Here is a 22,395-nt window from a genome sequence, read left to right as displayed (position 1 = left end):
GAACAGTTCCAAATACTTTTAGGCAAGTTATGTAAACCTACCAGTTTCATCCAGATTTGAAGTGTGTATATACTTCTTTCTTTTTAAAATTTCGGTATTAAAATAATAAAGAAGGGACTTCCCTGGTGGCGCAGTGGTTAAGAATCCGCCTGCCAAGGCAGGGGACACGATTCAATCCCTGGTCCAAGAAGATCCCACATACCGTGGCGCAACTAAGCCCGTGCACCACAACTACTGAGCCTGAGCTCTAGAGCCCATGAGCCACAGCTACTGAGCCCGCGTGCCACAACTACAGAGGCCTGCACGCCTAGAGCCTGTGCTCCACAACGAGAAGCAACAGCAATAAGAAGCCTGCGCACCGCAATGAAGAGTAGTCCCCACTCGCCGCAACTAGAGAAAGCCCGTGTGCGGCAACAAAGACCCAACGCAGCCAAAAATAAATAAATAATAATAAAGAATGGAGAGGTGGAGAAACTAATAAGGGGAAAGGGAATGGGGAGCTGGGAAAGGTTATGGACAAAAAGAAAAGAGAGACATGAAGGAACTAAACTGAACATCACACTGGATATCAACAGATGATCCAAATCAAGTCTATCTCCTCTCAGTTCAGTTACTTTGGCTCTTTCCAAAAGGAAAATAAAGTTATTCACTGTATATGAACTAGAAAGATAATGAGTTTATGATTAAAATATATCAAACCTCGAGCTCCTTTGGGGCAGCTCTAAGACTTATTTCACATATGCAGGACCATAGTACAGTGCTTGGAAACATAACAGAGCTCAAAAAATGTTTACTGAATTGAACTGAACTAAGATACACATGGTTTTTTAAAAAGCAGAAAGATGAAAATTTCATGCACTTTTCAGCCTTGATTGGAATTTTTTGGTTTGGTTTGCCCACGATAATAAGTATATTTGCTATCAAATACCTTTCTTTCAAAAATTAAACACCTGTCACAGGTTATAACAAACTAATAAATGAAGGAATAGAAAATATTATAAGAGTGGAACTTCTCGAGTCCCTTACTGTGTTTCACTTACCTGAACAATAGTTAATATAGTGCTCTATAATTGTGGTTTTCAAACATTTTTTTATAGCAGTAAAACCAAATTTTCAAAGGAAATTCCCTCAGAATCTCAAAAACTAATAGGAACAGCTTAGGGTGTTACGGCCTAAAGCTGGCTCCTGAGGAGCCTCAGAGAAGCTTGGGGCTGGGGGGGGGGGGCGGTCCCTGGAATTCAGTTTAAAACCAGTACTATACTAGTTTTGCTTAAATATCCATACCCACAAATCATCATTTCTAAATACTGGCCATTGTGTGCTAAGTGACTCCAAATAATAACCAGGCTTTGTACTCGGGGACTGGAAAGCAGTGTTTTAAGAATATTAACTCTCACTAAAACCACTGCCTCATTTCCTTCATCATTAGAAATATAGCTAACCTCCTCAGTGCTCTGTGTCCACCTAGAGGGGTGGGATAGGGAGGGTGGGAGAGAGAAGCAAGAGGGAGGAGATATGGGGATGTAGGTATACATATAGCTTTGTTATACAGCAGAAACTAACACACCATTGTAAAGCAATTATACTCCAATAAAGATGTTTAAAAAAATGCAAGAAAGAAGAAAAACTATACATATATACAAGAAAAAAATAAGAAAATCATATGTTAGAGAAAATAGATGTTAGAACGAGTCTTAAGTTTAAGAATAAATCTGGCAAAAAAAAAAAAAAAAGAAATATAGCTAGCCTTGGAATTTCCCAAGAAGGAAGAGACTGACACCCAAAATGATGACAATAATAAAAACAAATTTAAAATTACAAGTCAGGGTATAAATTGATCTCTTCTTCTAATGATTAAACAATACAGAATTTCAGCAAGGTGAAATTCCTGTGATTTTTAAATCTGGCTTTAAATTAAGTAAAAGAGCCTCCTTTGACACTATTACAAATTATCCAAAATAGCTTTTTCACCTGTGGAGAGCCACAGACACAGGAATACAAGGTTGCCGCCAAATGGAAAATGTCTTCTGAATATCCACAAGTCTTCACAGAAGTATCTCAATTTATAAAATACAGGAAAATGAAACAAAAAATTTCGTCACAAAATTTCAAATAGAAAAGGCATAGAAACACAGAAATTCTACAAAAGTGACATAAATGATATCTGGGCAAATAGTATATCAATAAGACACTTTAAATGCTTCTGTATGAAAACTAATCTAAGTAGGCTCTAATTCAGTTAAAATGGACTATTAATATTTTCATTAATCTGCAATCTGTATGCCAACTATGTCCATAATGGAATTGAGAAGGTTTATAATATTAAAACATATAGAGCAGTTGAAATAAAAATAACAAAGGTATCTATTCAGAAACCATTAGAAAAAAAAAAAAGCATCGTTACTTGGTACAAATTATTTACCACAATTTAGCAGCCATTCAATGCTAAGAATATGATAAAACATAAAAGTATAGGATTAAATAATTCTCTAAAAAACAGAGGCTGCAGATTTTCAATTATATACACAATGACTTTTAAGACGTAAAAAGTTTTAGAATGGAAAACTCTGCATGCTGGAAACAGAGAGGAGACCACCAAACTTTCCCTTACCAAAGTGAACTGATAGATTTGATTTGCTGCCCTGCTGGCCTCTCACTGATAAGGTAGCAGCTAAGTAGAGCCTCATTCTTCTGCTCAAAACCATGACTCAAAATAAAATCCAGCATCCTTACAAGGCCTAGGAACCTGCCAGACCAGGCACCCAGCTATTTCCCTGAGCTCACCTCCTACCGCATTCTCAAATGCCAGCACCACCACTAGCGCACTCCAACCATACATGCCTCCTTGCCATTCTTTCAACAATCAAGCACACTCTCACTCAGGGCCTTTACACTTCCTGCTCCCTCTGCCTTGAACATTCTTTCTCTCACCTCACCTGTAGAGAGCATATAAAGTCATCTTAGTTTTTCAAAAATGCAAATAAATACTCACCATGAAGAGCAATTTTTTTACCGTTAACTTGACTTCCTTTGTAGTTTTCGAGGGGAAAGATCAAACCTTTGTTTCTCTTTACGTTGATTAAAGGTTCTATTGCAAGAAGAAGAATTAAATCTTTCTCTGCTTTCTTTGACTCTGGATCATCCTGCCTCTAAGAAAAGTATATCCCACAATTAATTACTTCAGTGTCATGTTAATAAAATAAAAACAAAGTAACTATTTTGCATATATTACCTGGAGAAAATCAATAAGCTGCCCAGCTGCAGATTCAAATAAACTCCACTCCTCATAAGTAAAAGCTAGTTTTATAAATTTTACAGCAGCATCCACAGAAATAACATTTTTCCTTCTTATAATAAGTTCCAAAAGAGAAGACTTTGGAAAATCAAGCATGCCATCTGCACTGGTATTTGACACTAGAAAAAGAAAGAGAGGGGTTTGGATGTCATTTGTGCAAAGAAATATTTACTAAGTATTAAATGTCAGACACTGCCAGGCTAGGTAAACAACGGAAAAGACGCAAACACAACCCCTACCTTCACAGAGCTCGCACGCAGGTGGGGGCAACAAGGAATCTTAGGGGGCAAATATCTTGGCGCTGTGTGGACAAGAAAGAAAGGCATCGGACAGAGGTTTGGAGTAGGAGGTCGGTCAGGGAAGGCCACCCCAGAGGGAGGAACATGGAATCTCAAAAAGAGAGGATTAGCAAGAGTTGACTAGTGAAACAGACAGCTAGAGATTACAGACTGGGAGCTCGGAAAAGAGATCTCAAATAGGGGTATAGCTTTAGAGTCATCATTACATATCCACAGTAAATGGGCAACAGACGGCTGCCTAGGACAGAGCAGCAAGGAACACCAACAAGTAAGAGAAGGGCCGCGGGAGCAAAGGCTGCAAGGGAGAGCGTTTAAAGAGAAAGGAGTAGTCAACAGCAACAAATACTACAGAGAGCAAAGGGAAGAAAAACACTGACTTTCAAATTGAACAATAAGGAGGTTATCCCTGACACTCTCTGTCCATGACAGAAGACCGCCAAGTACAAGCAGGAAGGAAAGAATTTGGGACAGTGAAAACAGACAACTCCTTCAATAAATCTGACTCTAACAAGAGGAAGAAATACAGGGGAGGAAGCTGGATAGGGATGAAGGGCAGTCTGCAGAGATTAGGCCCAAAGACCTAAAGAGGAGGAGAAGGAACATTCCTTCCACTTTAATGACAGACAGTGGATGAAGGTAAATTTTCAGGTGTGGGTGAAGGAAGTCAAGAGAATTCTCCTCTGAGATCTCATACCTTCCTTGTGAGGAAAAGATGAGCCCAAACTGCGGCACAGAGGCTCCTTGCCCTCAGATGGGTGCACACACACACACGCACATCCTAAGCTCACTTAGATAATCATGATGATGTTACAAACAATTTTATGAAAATTTTAAGATATAGATAAAATCAAAGTACTATTTACCAAACAGAAGATTTTTTTAAAATGAAAAGAAAATCTAAATCATTTTATATCTATGGAAGAAATGTAATCCATAGTTAAAAACATTTCCACAAAGAGAATTCCAGGTCCAAATGCCTTCACCAGCAAATTCAAACATTTGAGAAGAAATAACACAAATCTGACACAAACTCCTCCAGATAATAGAAAAAGAGGGCAGAACTCTCAACTCTTATTATGAGGCCAACATGACCTTGAGAGCAAAACCCAAAAAGGATATTATAAGAAAGGAAATCTCTCTCATGAACAGAGAAGCAGAAATATTAAACACTAGCAAGAAAATCAAGCAATATATCAGAAGGATAATCCTCACTGCCAGATTAAATTTATTCCAACAATATGGAGTAATTAAAAATTAGATAAGCAATCAATGTAATGTACCACATTAATAGAAATAAAAGACAAATCCATTCGATTAACTCAATAAATCTCAATAAACCCATAAAAAAGGTTTTGATAAAATTCAACAAATATTCAGGATTAAAAACATACAAAACTCTCATTAAACCAAGAATAAAAGAAACTTCATTAATCTCAAACAGGGTGTCTAAAAATATCCTTCAGCAAATATCAAAATTAATGATAAAATACTGAAAGCTTTCCATCTGAGATCATAAATGAGACAAGGATATCTGCTATCACCACTTCCATCCCATGTTTTACTGGAGAGCCTATCCAGTGCAAAGTAAGTCAAGAAATGCAAGAAAGAAGAAATTAAAAGGTTAAGAATTGGAAAGAAACATAATTGTCATTATTCACAGATCATATGATTGTATACATAAAAAATCCAAAAGAAAATCTACTAATACATTATCTGAATTATCCATTGAGTCTAGCAAGGTTGCTGAATTCAAGATCAATAAAAATCGGTATCAGTTTCTTAGGTATGGACTACCGTGCTAAAATTTTTGTTATTCATGTTCTACCATAAAATATTATTTTAACAACATATTTACTTATTAAAAGTTCTTTTCCTGCTATAAACAGTTCTGAGACAACATCACGAACTTCTACTTCATCTGTAACAACAGGTCCAGTTTGTAGTGTTCGCCGATTTGAGTCAGAGAGAGCCTCCAAGACAGCCAGAAACCGGGATGCAGTGCTATCAAACATCTCATCCAACAACTGTTCTGTGACAGTACGTGGCCACGGCAACTGGAATTAAAAAACAAAATACAGCTCCCTTTTTTAAAGTTCCGCGATGTTTGATAGTATAAGGCGAAGACAAGTAAGGTGAGCTTCATTAACGCTAGAAGAGAGAGTGGTTGGTCTGTGGATGAGAGATGGCTGCTTTTATGGTTTTCATTTTTTGAGGTGTCACTCCAGACTTTATTAAAGTTTATTTATGTCATGCTGCCATTACATCAAAAACGTTGCCATCTCTTTATATGTTTGTGTTTCCAGAGCAGCCTAAAAAGGCTGTTTATTAATAAATGGCAGCATCAGTCTCTATATGGTTTGTAGTACCTCCATGACAGCCTTTAGGAACTGATACTCAAACTTTGGTTGCCTCAAAATCTCTCAGGAGCTCTTTTTAGATTCACAGACCACATCTCCAGAGATTCAGTGAGTCTGGGTGGGACATTTTTAGTAAACACTGGAGGTAATTCTAGTGCAGAAGGTCCCCAAACCCAAATTTAAAACACTATTTTATAGTATAAATAACAGGTCTTATGGTAGCTAACTCTAAAAAAGAGTTGACCAGCTGTATACAAGTAAGCCAGAGCCAGTTAGAGCCGCGTGCAAATCCCTAGCCACTGTGCTTTGTGTCGGCCCAGAATGATTTCACCCCAAGCAGATGGCCTGCCTCCACACTTTAGTCTTCTCTCTGACAAATGACCTGTTCTCTGTACTTAGATTACCAGGAAACAAGAAAGGTAGCTCTAGCTAGCTTTTCTAGAATCCATGTCCAGTTAGAGGATATCCATATTTCCCACAATTTCCTTGCTTCATTCCTCTTCCTGGGGCAAAGTCAGAAAGACGGAAAAGCAAAAGCAGGGATAAAGCTGCTTTGGACTATTTTTCCCCAAACAAAAACTTCCCTGCTTATTAGCTTCCATGTGCTTTCAACCCTTAGGTTAACTGACATGTTAAAAACCTCAGTAAAGCTTAAGCTTCATGCCCTGCCCTCTCTTGCTTTACAAACAGACGTCAGGGTTTCTTCTAAGATGTTTGCTATGGGTTAAAACAGAGCTTTAAAAAATTATATTTAAACAGCATAATAAACTTTCTAATAATTAGAAGTATTCAAAATGAAATGGTAAAACGTAAATAAATTACAGTGAAATTGTTTTTTAAAATATCCTAGAAAAACTAGCAAAAAGTGAACTAGAGCTATAGATTTATCATAGCTATAGATGAATAACAAGCAAAAGATTTTAAAATATAAATATTTAAAAGACCTACAAAAAAATATTTAAAGGAAACACAATTAAAAAAACACTGGATTGGGGCTTCCCTGGTGGCGCAGTGGTTGAGAGTCCGTCTGCCGATGCAGGGGACATGTGTTCGTGCCCCGGTCCGAGAGGATCCCACATGCCGCGGAGCAGCTGGACCCATGAGCCACGGCCGCTGAGCCTGCACGTCCGGAGCCTGTGCTCCGCAACAGGAAAGGCCACAACAGTGACAGGCCCGCGTACCGCAAAAAACAACACTGGATTGTCAAGCATGACAAGCAAAATATTAATCTCTATAAAAACAATAAGCCTGGTGGTGGGATGAATTGGGAGATTGGGATTGACATATATACACTAATATGTATAAAACAGATACCTAATAAGAACCTGCTGTATAAAAAAATAAAATTCAAAAAAAACTGTAGGCATAATGAAAAAAGAAATGAGCCTATTCAAATACATTTTAAAAATTAAAATCTCTAGTAGATAAATGGTCAAAGCTGTAAAAGATAATTCACCTGAAAAGAAAATATAAAGAGTAAACACAAATATAAGGGAAAGTTGGATCAAAATACTAGTTAAAACAAGCCACTTTATGAAAACTGAATTATTTTTTAAATTAAGAAATAATAATATCAAAATGATAATAGCTTGTGGTGGAATTGGTACATGTGGACTGTCACCTTGGAGTACTTGTTTCGGAAATCGATTTGGCAATATATATCAAGAGAAATAAAAATGTTTGTCTAACATTATTCAAATTCTATACCTTGAATTTTACCCACAGGAAATAAAAGAAAGAAAAAATAATATACCTGAAGATGTTGATTACAGCAATATTTATAACAGCAAAGAATGGGAAAACAACTAAATTACTAGTAATAAAAAATATTAGACAAATCCTGGTACATGTACTGCATAGGGTACACTAAACCATCTTTTAAATTGTCAAGATGGATGAGAAGCTGAATGATATAACCCATGCAGTCAGTTCCAACCCTAAACACCATGGCTTCCATGACATCGGTGCCATAAGATGTATTATGTTAATTCCCCAACATAATACATCCACTCCATTCAAGCTCAGTTTCTCACTGTCTCACTGTCCACCAAAAGTCGTTGCTTACTTTTGCTTCCAAGCTATGTTCATGCTCTTGTCCTTTACTTAGAATGTTTTCCCCCCTTCTCCCTGTCTAATCAAATCCCGCTTGTTATTCCAAAGCCATTCAAAAAAGAACTTCAGGGCTTCCCTGGTGGCGCAGTGGTTAGGAACCTGCCTGCCAACGCAGGGGACACGGGTTTGAGCCCTGGTCCGGGAAGATCCCACATGCTGCAGAGCAGCTAAGCCCGTGCGCCACAACTACTGAGCCTGCACTCTGGAGCCCATGAACCACAACTACTGAGCCCGTGCGCCACGGCTACGGAGGCCCGCGCGCCTGGAGCCCGAGCTCCGCAACAAGAGAAGCCACTGCAGTGAGAAGTCCGCGCACTGCAATGAAGAGTAGTCCCTGCTCGCCACAGCTAGAGAAAGCCTGCGTGCAGCAATGAAGACCCAACACAGCCAAAAAATAAATAAATAAAAGAAAGAAAGAAACAAAGAAAGAAAGAAAGAACTTCGACTTCATCTTTTCCATGTGCCACCACTCTTGAACCACAGTAGGCCTTCGATACATGGCTACTGAATGAATGAATGAAAAATAAATAGTAATAGCTCATACAACTGAGGACCTACCATGTGCCAGGAACATTCTAAGGGCTTTACATGTAACTCATTTAATCACCACCGTTATTTCCTTCTTAATTCTTATCACAAGCTATAAGTTACTTATTTATTATGTAATTTTTCCACTAGAAGGTAACCTCTACGTATCTTGTTCACAGAGCAGGTACTTTAAAAATATGTATTGAATGAATCACTAAATGGTCAATCACTAGAAGTCTGAATTAGCAGTCTTATAAAACAATCCTTTGAAAGTCAAAATGATTCACTGTGAGTTAACAACTGTCCTATGAACTCAGAAATTTTCTGTAAAATAGATTTAACGCACACTGAAATACTTTCGTTTGTAGAAACAGTAAAACGATTTCATAAATTTAAAGCAGAACATTCTGCAAAATATGCCTCCTGCTCTCTAACGAACACTATAGCATTACTACTTAACAATACCAGATGCAGGCTATTCAACAGCTCATCCAAGGAATTGTCTATAATTTGGCAAGCTACCACCCCCACCAATTACATACCACTGGTCAGTAAGGGATATGATTTGAAAGGAGGTACGAACTACATGCCTGGGATCAGTACTCAATTTATCTCAGAGACACTAAGTAGCAATAGAAAGCTACCATGTCCAAATATTTGTATTTAAATATGATTTATTTAAAAGAAAAAAGAAAACAAAAGGGCTTCCCTGGTGGCACAGTGGTTGAGAGTCCGCCTGCCGATGCAGGGGACACGGGTTCGTGCCCCGGTCCGGGAAGATCCCACATGCCGTGGAGCGGCTGGGCCCGTGAGCCATGGCCGCTGAGCCTGCGCGTCCGGAGCCTGTGCTCCGCAACGGGAAAGGCCACAACAGTGAGAGGCCCGCGTACCGCAAAAAAAAAAAAAAAAAAAAAGAATTCCTCTCAAATATTATAAGAAGAAATGAGGAAAGAGAATGGCAGTCACTGGAGTAGTTAGAATACACTGAGCTAGAGACCTGGGTTCTGGTTCCGGTGCCGCCAGCAGCTGGCTTAAATACTCTGGGCTTTATTTTCCCCGTCTGTAATAGAAAAGGACCGAAACAAATGATTTCTAAAATTCCTTCCAGGTTCTGAGATTCTACTACTCTTCTGTCAGAAAGTGCTCATCTTCTTCCCCCTCACTTTCATTTTCAGTCCCAAAGAAGCTCACAAGAGAGTTTACAACTGTCTAGAATGATCAGGGAACACTTCAAAGAAATACAGAGCTGGGACTTAAGGAACACTGAGATTCAGAATGGCCAGGGAGAAGACAGTGGGAGAAGGAGAAAGGCAGAAGGGAGAAAGGGCAGAGGATCCCACAGGCATATCTATGTCCCACTCCTCTCCCTGGGAGCCCTTAGTGCTGTTGGCCAAACACACCTGTGGCCAAGAGGGGCCATGTGAGGAGTTCTGAATATGTTAGAAAGGAGGCTGCTGTCACTTCCATGCTGAGCATCACTGCCTGTGTGAGGTCCTCCAGAGCTCTCTTAGGTGCCCTCTGGCAGAACGACCCGGCAATTTTCCAAATGAGGACTGCTCCTCAACCTGGCCCTGAGCATCGGTCATGAGCAGAGCTCCTGATAACTATAATAATGTTTGACTCCAGTGGGAAATAAATTGCTTTAAGCCACTGAGACATGGGGGTTGTTTGCTGCTCCAGTATAACCTACACCCTAAACGCTCCCAAAGGTGAAACCAGAAGCTGATAAGAAAAGGTGCCTCCACCTCTTCTCCATCCTCAATGCCTTTGAAGCTGACACCAAGTGGTCAAAAGGCCTCTGCAGCACCACTCAGAAGCCTGTGCATTTGAACCTTTCCCAGGCTCTTCAGCTTCTTGGCCTTTCATGTTACAAAACTGGGATTGTGCGAAGGTACAAAAGCTTTGAGAAAGGGATGAAGCAAGGCCGTGTCCAAATTGGGAAGGCATTCTTCTATTTGCCACTGGTGCAGGGATTAGGGGCCAGGATTTAATACTTAGTGTCTAGGCTTAAAAGACAGAGAGGTATAACACAAACGCACTGCAAAAAGAGTCTAAAACAGAGAAGACATTCTGAGACTTACAGTTTGTGCTTCCCTTAGGTTAGCTCTTATATTTGGTCTAAAGAAGCTTTTGTTTCTTCTTCTAGATTCAAATACTCCCCTTTTGAAGATCATGACTGCCATCTGCCTCAAAAAGAAGAATTACATATGAAGTAACAGTGGGATGTACTTCTCAACTACTAATATTAAGTACTTAATCATTTGTAGAGTACAGTAAATTTCTGTTATTTCATGAAATTTTTATACCTTTATCGTGGCCTCTCTATAATATCCTCTGGATTCTTCCTGTGATTGTGAGGAACTCATTAATTCCAGTTGCCTTAACTCATCAATTTTAGCCAAAGCACGCCGAGCAAATGCCTACATGCAATTAAAATAAATTTAATTCATAGTAAGTTAGAGTATAGTGATTAAAAATGTATCAAGACAGTATGTTTTATTCTCCCAGACATTTGATTTAATTGGTGAATTAAACTCTATGCTGATGCTGATTCTTTAGAACATGGTAGCTATCCGGTCAATCATTTCCGAGAAGCACCACTAATTTCTGTAAATCTAAAGTTAATAAAATGTTGGATATACTAACTTTATGAATTAATTCAAAAAGTAAGGAAAGTCAAATTCTGGGCTAAACAGCAGCTTCATATAGACGATCACTTCTCTGGCATTGTACACACGTACGCACACAAGCGCGCGCGCACACACACACACACACACACACACACACACACACACACACACACACACACACCCTCCTCAGTGCTCTTCTCAAATTCTAACCTTTCTACCAAAACAAGCTGTATTATCTATTCAATTGTTCACACTGTCCACTAAATTGTGAGGTCCTTAAAGGGTCTTATTCATTTTTGGATTTCCAGTACCCAACATATAGGAAGTATTTATTAATATATGAGGAAAGGAAGCAGGCTAGCTTATTTAATCAGTTCACCATTATTATAATTCTTTAGCAATAACAGCAAAACAAGTTCAATTCATGCAATTTATTTTACTAGTTCTTTGAAGTACTTTATTTATAATTTATGAGTTTTCATGAAGATGCTTCTAGAACACAATAGTAACATAAAGGGTTACATTTTCCAATAAGAAAAAATTCCAATAGGAATCAAATGGTCAAAACTCTGCAAACATTTCAATCCCTGATAAATTTAATAGCTATAGAAACATGCCACCACTAGTACACTAAAACTATGCATGTATGGTGAGCAGTTTCTAGAATGTATCCTAGGCTAGAAAAAGTATCCCACAAGGGCTGTATTAAGCTGTTCTCCTGCTGAAATCCAACCCACCCTGTACTCACCAAGCTATGCACACTGGTGCAGGGACAGGTTCGCCCAAAGGAAAGGGTGCCTGTTTCTAATTGTCACCAAGACCCCATCCACTGACAAGCTAAGTACCACATACCATAATGAGAGTACCTGTTTTCATCTGCACAGAGGTGTGGCATAGACCAATAGAAGCCCCAACCAGTTAAGTTATAGTTCAAATATTCAATCAAAAATATACATAGGAAAAGAGGAAAAATAAGAAATAGAGTATACTAAATAAATGGTGGTAGGAAGCAGAGAAAAGCAAGACAAATGGATGGTAGGTGGCATGGAACACAGTAACTAAACAGGGAAAGAAAGTAGCTTGCATACAAGAATACAATAAGGAAGGGAAGATATCAGAGATCTGATTCAGAAAAGGAGTAAAGACGGTAGAACTGAATAGAGAATAAAGGGGGAAACAGGAAGTGATGCAAGAGACCAACAGAATGGAGAAGTCAAGCAAATTTCTGCAAATAAAGCCTGGGACTTTTGTCTTTGCTTCACTGCAATTCTTTGGGTTTTGTTTGTTTGCTTGTTTGTTTTCTTGCCGCTCATCTAAAGAAAAAAATGCTGAATATGTTGTATTTTTAAATACTGGCATCCTCAGAGTTAAAAGCAGCGTACCTCTCCGTGAATACCAGCCTGGCAGTCATAGTAGCATTGACAGACAGCGGTGTAAAGAGTAGCTCTCCACGTCAAGTACCTGATGGACAGAAGTGGGACCGAGGATTCCATACATACACTGGCCCACAGGAGATATTCCAAGGCCTGAGACAGAAAAAGGGCACAATAGAATGTCTTTTCATTTTAAGCTAATAATGCCGATTTTCATTTAATGTTATCAAATTATGAGTGGTGAGCCCAAGTTGCTGACTACTTAAACTAAAAATACCACAAATAATGAGTCAATTAAAAAAACAAGCATTTAAAAGTAAAAGAATTATCTCAAGAACTCAAAATCTCAAGTTAACCATTTTAGAATGTCTTCCTTCTTAGCTCCTAAAATCCTATGAACTCAGCTTATTTTTATTAACATTTATCAAGTGTCAACAGTAGTCCAGGAGCTAATTCCAACAATGCAATTGTTATTAGCTGGTCTCAAACCAATGTATTATTCTGAAAATAAACTGGCATAACAGGGTAGGGAAAAACAGGAAAGGCTTACAATCTGGGGCCTGTGATACTTAGCAGAAACGGTCCAGGATTAGAAGCAAAAAGACCTGGGCTTCAGTTCCAATTTTAACACCTAGTATCTGTGTCATTTTACTTCTCCAGACCTCAATTTTCTCATCTATAAAATGGATATTTTAGCACATCACTGCAGTACTATTATGGGAAGGAGATAATGTACATGACACACTAGGATGATTTTGACTCAATTGTAAGCCGTCCATAAATAATGCCTATTACCAGTGTAATTATTCCGAAGGTACAAACTGAAACAAAATTTGGGGGAAGGGTCACCATTGTTATTGGCCCATCCGTTGGAATATATGTAAGAGCCTCTTGTGCTATTCTATCTACAGTTAAAGAACTTTTCCCCACAATCCCAGTGATAATCCTTTTTGGACATATTTTTCCCATAAAGCCCTGGAAAACACTATTTGAAACTGGGAAACACTATTTGATGATAATGTATTCTGCAGTTAACTTCGTCAATATTTTCCTTTCTTTGAAAATATTCTAGGGACTTCCCTGGTGGTGGCGCAGTGGTTAAGAATCTGCCTCCCAATGCAGGGGACACAGGTTTGATCCCTGGTCTGGGAAGATCCCACATGCTGCGGAGCAACTAAGCCCATGTGCCATAACTACTGAGCCTGCGCTCTAGAGCCCACGAGCCACAACTACTGAAGCCTATGCACCTATGCTCTGCAACAAGAGAGAAACCACCACAAATGAGAAGCCCGCGCACCGCAACAAAGAGTAGCTCCCGCTTGCCACAACTAGAGAAAGCCTGCGTGCAGCAACAAAGACCCAACGCAGCCAAAAAAAAAATATTCTAAAACCTCAAAGGGTAGCCAGGACATGGAAGCAACTTAAATGTCCATCAACAGAGGAATGGATAAAGATGTGGTATATATATACAACAGAATATTAGTCAGCCATAAAAAAGAACAAAATAATGCCATTTGCTGGAACATGGATGGACCTAGAGATTGTCATACTGAGTGAAGTAAGTCAGACACAGAAAGACAAATATCATATGATACAGCTTATCTGTGGAACCTTTAAAAAAAGGGGTACAAATGAACTTATTTACAAAACAGAAGTCGAGTCATGAATGTAGAAAAATTATGGTCAACAGTGGATAAGGGGGGAGGGATAAAATGGGAGATTGGGATTGACACATACACACTACTATTTATAAAATATATAACTAATAAGAACTTGCTGTATAGCCTACTCAATACTCTGTAATGGCCTATATGGGAAAAGAATCTAAAAAAAAAGAGTGGATATATGTATATGTGTAACTTATTCACTTTGCTGTATACCTGAAACTAACACAACATAGTAAATCAACTATACGCCAATAAAAATTTTAAAAAAATAAAATTTCAAACGGTAAATGGACTGTATTGCCCTTCACTTGATTGAATATTAGAAGAAATTTGGGCTCTGCTCCACATATTGCTATTAGAACTATTACTGGGATGGAAATAAGAATCTATGAGCAAAGTATCTCAGAATATCAAATTCTAAATTCTATCCATGGGAAAATATCAGCCTTAACAAAGCAGTCTCCCAGGACTATTGGGATACTTCCTCACTTGTCTCCTTATCTTCTTAAATACCCCGCTTCCTTAAGCATCTTCCTTAATCCACCAGAGTTATCCTTCTAAAATGCAAATTGAGTTGTGTCACTCTTGTGATTTAAACATTCAATGGTTCCCTATTGTCTATATAACAAAGTTCAAACCCTTTATAGGGCATTTTTTCTTCACATCTTTATTGGAGTACAACTGCTGTAGAATGCTGTGTGAGTTTCTGCTGTATAACAAAGTGAATCAGCTATACATACACATATATCCCCATAGCCCCTCCCTCTTGCGTCTCCCTGCCACCCTCCCTATCCCACCCCTCCAGGTGGTCACAAAGCACCGAGCTGATCTCCCTGTGCTGTGCAGTTGCTTCCTTTATAGGGCATTTATAGGGCACAACCTAGTCCCTGCCTTCCCCCACCCCACCCCCATTACTCTTGACCTTGCATAGTATGCTTAAAGCTGGTCCAAAATACTTTCCATTCCACAAAACATCTTAATGGTCCAAATATGCATCTCTGCTCACTCTGTTCTCTCCTTCCCCATAAGACTGAGCTGAAACTCTACCTCCACTATTAGCAGTGGTACTTGGACAGTTAAACTCCACGAGCCTCAGGTTCTTCATCTGCAAAACAGGTATACCAGTAACTGTTTTATAGGATTGTTTTCATTAATACATGCTAAGTGCTTAGAACACAGTAAACACATACTAAGTGTTAGCTTTGCTAATGACAATGAAGACAAAGAAGAAGGAAGGGGGAGCATGGGAAAGACAGAGGAAGAGGAGGAGGAGAAGGGGGAGGGAGAGCAGGGGAAAGAGAACTAGCTGCTGAAGAGGACTCTGCTAACATCCGTAAAGAGAAATGCTCAATTCTGCCTCTCCTGTAATTGCACTGTATGTATATACATGTGTATCTATACACTGTATATAATTTACATAGATTCTTACATACACATATATATGTCACATCCAATTGCATTAATATGCTCCTGTGTGTGATTCCAAAACCTTACTCTGATCTCTTTGAAAATAACAACAGTGCCTTTTTTGTTATTATATCCCCAGCACCTAGAGCAGTGCCAGGTACCTAGCAGATATTCCCAAGTGCTATTCAATGAATTCACTGAACAACCCTAAAGTCAGCAGAAACAACCAAGGGAGAGTTAACAAGTCGTCTAGATTCTCAAGAAAATAATGATAATAAATTTGGACAACAGAAAAAAGCTCCTCTTCCAATCACAAATTCAGCCTTCAATAACTGAGGAAATAATTAAGGAAAAATAAGTCTGTAGTAGTCAAACCCAATGTTAAAAGGCAAATCATCAAAAAGGTCCAGGAGCTTCACAGGTATAAAGCAAACCCATCAGATTGACAAAGCATTTAACAGTAAAAACAGATGAAACACTGGTAACATTCAGACCCTATTACCATCTTTGGAGCCCTCAAAGACAATGTGTATAACATGTGTGCAAGCAGCTCAGCAGACATCTAAAAGAAAAAAGAAGCCTGAAAAGCCAGAACTCTCCACCGTCTGGTCAATTTTGAGTCCAGAGGAAAGGGGGCTGTTGGAAGCAAAGCGGGGTTTGACACAGACTTGTAATATTCTTTGCTATCCGCTGGGAATGTAAGCTCATCCCACTAGAATGCAAGTTTACCTTAGGAAAGGGCCCTGTCTGTCTTGTTCACACTGTATCCCCAGCCCCCAGAATTTTATCTGGCATGTAGTAAACATGCAACAAATCTCTGCTGACTGACTGACTGAACTTCATTGAAAAGTTTCAGTTCATGATGCTAAACATGGACCTACTTCAGGTAATCACAGGATCAAAGGGTTGAAAATCTATCTAATTTCATCCCCTCCCCAACATCACTAGCACCACCACCTGATGTCCCACACCTTCCCCGCCCACGACTTCCCACCTCCAGTAACAAGGAATATGCCACGTGGCATAAGAAGACAATTCTAAACATGAACTTCTGTAATCTGAAATGCAATCAACCTTGACACACCTCTGGTGCATTCATCCTAGTTATGTCTTCTGGAACAGCACAAGACCACTCAAAACTCAACTTGCAAATCACCGCCTTCCAAGAATCTGAAAGCACCTATGCAGCCTGCCCTCTCCCCCAGCTCCCTCTCCAGGAAAAAGATCCCCAAGCACTTCTATACCTCCCAGGACTGCACTTCCCTTTCCCATCATGGTTGGTCTTCCACGGCTTTGCTCCAGGTTGCCAAAGTCCCTTTAAAGTGTGTAACTAGACCATAGTGAAAGGAAACTCCCCCTCCCTGGTTCTGGACACTATATCTCTACTAAGTTGGCCTGGGGTTGCTTTATGGCTGTTTTCGTTGCTGCTGCTGTCATTGTTTGCTGATTTTGCCACACAACTGATATGGAATTAACAGTCATCAAAACTCTTGAATTCCTCGTACCTGCTGCACAGAAATCTTATTGTGGATTTTTACATTCAGGTTGTTGTATTTGGGGGGAGGTGGAATTAAACCATGTATAAATTCCCCCCCTTTATATCCACGTCTTTCCAAAGCTCTCAGGATTCCTGGTATTAGAAATTTCACATTTCAAAGTAAAAATAGCATCAGTGAACAGCTGTTCACATGATGTTTGGGTTTGGCCTCAGACTTAGCATCAAAGACCCTAAATCACAGATTTTAGTGCCAGAAGGGACCTTAAAAGTAACCTAATCTGACTCCAAGAGACTAAACTGCTTGTAAGTGACAGAGCTGGGGCTGAAATTCAGGTCTCTGGATTCCCAAGTGCAGCAGGATTCTTCCCACTAAACAGGGAAACTATGACAAAAAGGAGAAAAGCCATCATTCCACTTAGGGCTCTGAGAAACCATCATTCAGGTTTTAAAGATGAAATGCCATTTCCAAAAAAAAAAAAAAAAAAACCTCTCTTAATTTGTAGCATTTTTTCTTGCCCCTGAATTATTTCTATCAATAAAAACTTGACGATTTCAGGAGGACTATTGTCTTCATTTAAAAAAAAAAAAAGCAACTTTGAAAAACTATATTATAGGAGCCCAGCAAAAGCATGGTTCAGGTGTCAGGTAGGAAAAACACACACACAATTAATCAGCTGAGCCACAGGATGGCACTGCAGCGTCATTTATATCAACTCATACCCTTTGAGGGAAAACATTGAGAAGCATTTCAAAGTCTGGACTTGAAGTTTATGTAACCATATGAGGACTGATCTGACAACCACTGTTCAAGCCACACACTTTACCAAACTATTTCAATTTGGTAAATAGGGAAAACAGAAATCAACATTTTCTTAGAATAAATAGATTCTACTGAATTCTTTAATGTTTGCTGAGTACTATACTACAGTTGTAAATGCCTCAGAAGAAACTACAGCTTTTACCATAAAGGAAAGCAAACTGTCTTATGTCTTTAGGGAAAGAGGCTTAGAGAACTGCCCTCCCTCCATTCGCTAAGCTTATGCTGGTGACCTGCCTCAGCACAAAAGTGCTTCCCATTCGGGGAAAAGCCCTGGCCAGTCTTGGTCTTCAGGATGCCTTCAGTCATGTCAGAAAATATTTCAACATTATATCAGGAGCTCCCACACAACTCCTCCATTTGCAGAGATGAACCAAAATACGGTGGGTCATGGGATACGCCAACAGACACGCCTTATTCTAATGGTGTTGAGAGGCAGTACAGGGTGGCATTGGCTCTGGCCTCCCACTACATCTCTAACTAGATGTGTGACCTTGAGCGAATTAACCTTTCTAAGCCTCAGCTTCCTCGTCTATAAGATAAAGGTAATGATGGCACCTTCTCAAAGTGCTGGTGTGAGGATTAAATGAGATAATATGTGAAAGCGCTTAGAAGCATACCATAGAGATGATAAGCATTCATTCGACAAAGGACAGTGATGGTGGTGGTATCCACCTCATAAGACTATTATGGCATTATTGTGTATGCAAAGCCCTTCGCACAGTACCTAACACAGAGTAGGGATTCAATAATAATAACAAATGGTAATCATAATTCCCAGCTCCTATAGGAATAGGACTTTAGATTGCTCTGGGGTGACATCAAGAAAAGCCTAAGGATTCCACATCTGTTTCTCCTTCTGTCTTTTGCTATAACAGACTTGAACTCTAAAGTAGCTACAGAATCAGGAGGATTCAGATGTGGCTGGACTGCCAGGGGCTTGTCCCCATTTAATGGACCCATCGAGTCCATTTATAGTCTCAGCTCAGGAATCAACTCGTCAGCTGAGGGTCTGTGAATTTCAGGGTGAAAATTAATTTCCTTGAAACTTATTATACTGAACAAACTGAAAGAATTTCACCCTGATCTGAAAGTGCCAACTGTACAGCCACCCACCACCCCCAAATTCTTGCATTCCTCACTCCCCCACTCCCATCCCACAAGATTGGGACATAGAACGATCCTCCTTCAGGCCTTCCTTATTTTGTCAGAGAGAAACTCAAGTTATATGAGGGGGAAAGAAGATGTCTTACAAAGGGTATAAATAAGAAATTATTTTAAGATGACTATCATGTTAAATTAAAATTCTCTCAGCATTAACAAGTACAAACACTAACAGTTAAATGTTGGCACAGACATCTCTGCCCTTCAAAGTTCTGCCAGACAAATGCTATAAGCAGACCAAACTACGATGGCTCCACGGAGCAGTATTTGTTGCTACAGCAAGTGCAACAGAAGATTGCAAATTCTTTTTAGGAAATCATCTGGAACTGGATAGAGAATCGTTGGAATAGTCTGTAGGCCAAATTTACATTATACATGGGACAGTCTCCCCTCATTTTAAGTCACACTCAAAAAGCTGGCAGAGAGTTTGTTCAAGTCACTGTCAGTAATAGAGCTTTTAAATGCAAGGAACAGAACAGAGAGAGAACACCCAGTTAATGTTATCCATTAAGCATGCAAATATCTTTGCTTCTATCTATTTTTTAAGCATTGTCAACTTTTAAGATACTTGGCTGTGTTTAGAGGAAATAAGGAAAAAATATCTGTCCTGAGCGTTAGAATATTCAGAGCAAGGTTTTGCATGCAACTGAGAAGACTAAAGTAGTAGTGTTGCAAATGCCAGAAAGAACTCAAGTATGGTCTCAAGGAGAGTATATTTTCCCTTCTTGGCCTACATTCCAAGGACTGGACAGTGAACACAGGGAATAAATATGTCTCCTGCAGACAGAAGTGCTACCAACATGGTAAGGAAGTCAACAGAAGTGTCAGCCACTTCCTCGAGCTGAAACCAAGCAGTAAGTACTGGTCAGTGAGAATCTTACTGTAAAACAAAGTCAGCTCAAAACTGGGACATAGTTTAAGAGTTTATTCACCCAACTAGTGTCTGGACCATAAGTACAGTCCAGCTCTTCGAGCAAAATGCAGTCCAAGCTCCATAACAAGACATAAACAGGCTAACCATAGTTTATCACCCAAACCAGCACATTTTTAAAAGTGAAAGTAGGCACTATTAATACTTACTCCAGGACAACAGGCATAAAACAGGACTGTCTTGGGCAAGCTAGAATGGATGGCCACCCTCCCTAGAGATATAGTTATCAGATGGATGTTCAGTAACGTATTGACAAGTTATGACTAATTTGAGAGACTGAAGGGCACTGGAGAAATACCTATCAATTTTAGAAATTCTTTCTTCTCATTAATACCTTATTGTCTACATTTTTACATGATCATATTAAAGGAAAACTAAAAACAGTAAACCTATGTAAATTCACTAAATTTTGTTATATAATTCACAAATTTTCTTTGTTTAGTATGCAATGCTAACAAAAGTCTTAAGAAAGCCAGGAATTACAGGGGAAGATATTTTGTCGGTAAATTCCATACCTTAGAAGAGTGACCTATGATCATCAGTTTTCTGCAAATGGTGTAAATGTAAATGGTACCTAGATGGAGAAAAAGATTAACATGTTTTACAGTCAAATGATGAAATTTTACATTCCAATTTCTGCAGTTTAAGTTGGTAGCTCCCAAAACAAGTGATTTTCTCATGAGAAAATCTGATACTGGCCAGAGAGTTATAATCATTATAAACTTTTTTGTAACTTGTAGCCAAATTACTGAAAGAACTAATATGAACATATTTTAAATATGTTGAAACAGGAATCTTTTAGTCTCTTTTTTTTTTTTTTTTTCAGTACGCGGGCCTCTCACTGTTGTGGCCTCTCCCGTTGCGGAGCACAGGCTCCAGATGCGCAGGCTCAGCAGCCACGGCTCACGGGCCCAGCCACTCCACGGCATGTGGGATCTTCCCGGACCGGGGCACAAACCCGTGTCCCCTGCATCGGCAGGCAGACTCTCAACCACTGCGCCACCAGGGAAGCACCTCTTTTAGTCTCATTTTAAAGGCAGTTTAAGTTTTGAAATATATTGAACAAAAGAGTATTTTAGTAGCATAATTTATGTACTTTGTGGTTTTATTAATTCACATAAAATGTTATGGATTCCCATGGTTTCCTCACAGTTGAAAAACTGAAGATTTATCTCCAAATAAGACTAGAATACACATTTAATCAGATGGCACACAATACGCAAGAAGGAAACTCATAATTTAAAACTCATAATGCATAAAAGGTTGTATTATATTCATTCACTGTCTCATATAATATTTACCCCATTATTAAGGTACGTCCCATAAGCACTCTAATGAAAAACGCCATTTCCAGCTCCTATTTAAGATCATTCAAGTATGATTTTGTTTTAAAATCAAGCCACTAATTAAATGAGGATAGAAGACTATTTTATGGCAGCATTTGGAGGACGAGTGGGGAATGACATCACCATATAGCCTTCTGTATACAAAGGACATTATCAGGCTATAAACATAACCCAAAAAACAGTATAATACCATGCTTTAAAAAGGCATGTAATTATAATGACAATCAATCTAAATATTTTCTATAAAATATCTCATCTAAAATTCATAACCACCAAAATTCAACAATTCCAAATCCTATGTTCACGTTTAAACTTTAAAAGCTTCTGAGAAAACAGCATCTGCTCCAAAACACACATCCCTTGATTAAAATACATCTGCAAGCATAATAAACATTACACAAATCAGTGACCAAAAAGTACTGAATAGAATCTTAAACACTTAAAGTACCATAAAGTTCACAGAGAATACAAGTCCCCCACATTCTTAGTGTGCCTGCTCCCATGACAGAGAGTTGTTTATCTCATGTAAGATCCACTGGGGGAAAAAACCACTCAGCTAGTAAGAGCTCAAGCTCCGCATTCTCATCTCGACTTGGCTTTGTTGACCCAACTGTGTAACTGTGTTTTCAGGGGAAAAAAAAAAAAAGTCACCAAGTAAGGATATGCATAGGAAACACATGACTCTCCACAAAACACGTGATTCAGGTGTAAGCCAGAAGCCCAAACATTCAGCAGTGGGAGCTGTGGGATTTCAGAAAGCCCCAGGAGACCGCCCTCAAGAATAACAAGGGCCCTCTGTATTTCAAAGATGTGCCTTTAACCTTTGCAGCCCTAGTGCACCCTGACTATAACAGAATCCTTCTCTGATGGTTCAGGATCTTGGCCTGGCTCACAGATTCCACGGCAGGAGCCCGATGGAGAGAGTACATGGTACAAAACGGAGCACAGACTAAACCTTTACGTTCTCAGGC

General features: G+C 39.2%; 1 protein-coding gene across 1 annotated transcript in view; it reads right to left on the bottom strand.

The window, feature by feature from the left end:
* CFAP54 (cilia and flagella associated protein 54) overlaps nucleotides 1-22,395 on the bottom strand; it is a gene marked incomplete at its 3' end in the record, with an annotated part of 303,390 nt that overhangs the window by 255,545 nt on the left and 25,450 nt on the right. The window contains exons 5-12 of the mRNA XM_082850839.1: nucleotides 20,594-20,652; nucleotides 12,604-12,747; nucleotides 10,898-11,011; nucleotides 10,673-10,774; nucleotides 5,450-5,648; nucleotides 3,233-3,414; nucleotides 2,993-3,149; nucleotides 1,972-2,057 (exon numbers count right to left, since the gene is read on the bottom strand). Coding sequence (XP_082706965.1) covers nucleotides 1,972-2,057; nucleotides 2,993-3,149; nucleotides 3,233-3,414; nucleotides 5,450-5,648; nucleotides 10,673-10,774; nucleotides 10,898-11,011; nucleotides 12,604-12,747; nucleotides 20,594-20,652 — 1,043 coding nt within the window. The remainder of the gene's footprint in view (nucleotides 1-1,971; nucleotides 2,058-2,992; nucleotides 3,150-3,232; nucleotides 3,415-5,449; nucleotides 5,649-10,672; nucleotides 10,775-10,897; nucleotides 11,012-12,603; nucleotides 12,748-20,593; nucleotides 20,653-22,395) is intronic.

This window comes from Leucopleurus acutus (genome assembly GCF_964270905.1).
Source record: "Leucopleurus acutus genome assembly, chromosome: 11".
NCBI lineage: Eukaryota > Metazoa > Chordata > Mammalia > Artiodactyla > Delphinidae > Leucopleurus > Leucopleurus acutus.
The sequence above is the reverse complement of the archived record's forward strand: the minus strand, read 5'-3'. Positions and strand labels throughout refer to the sequence as shown.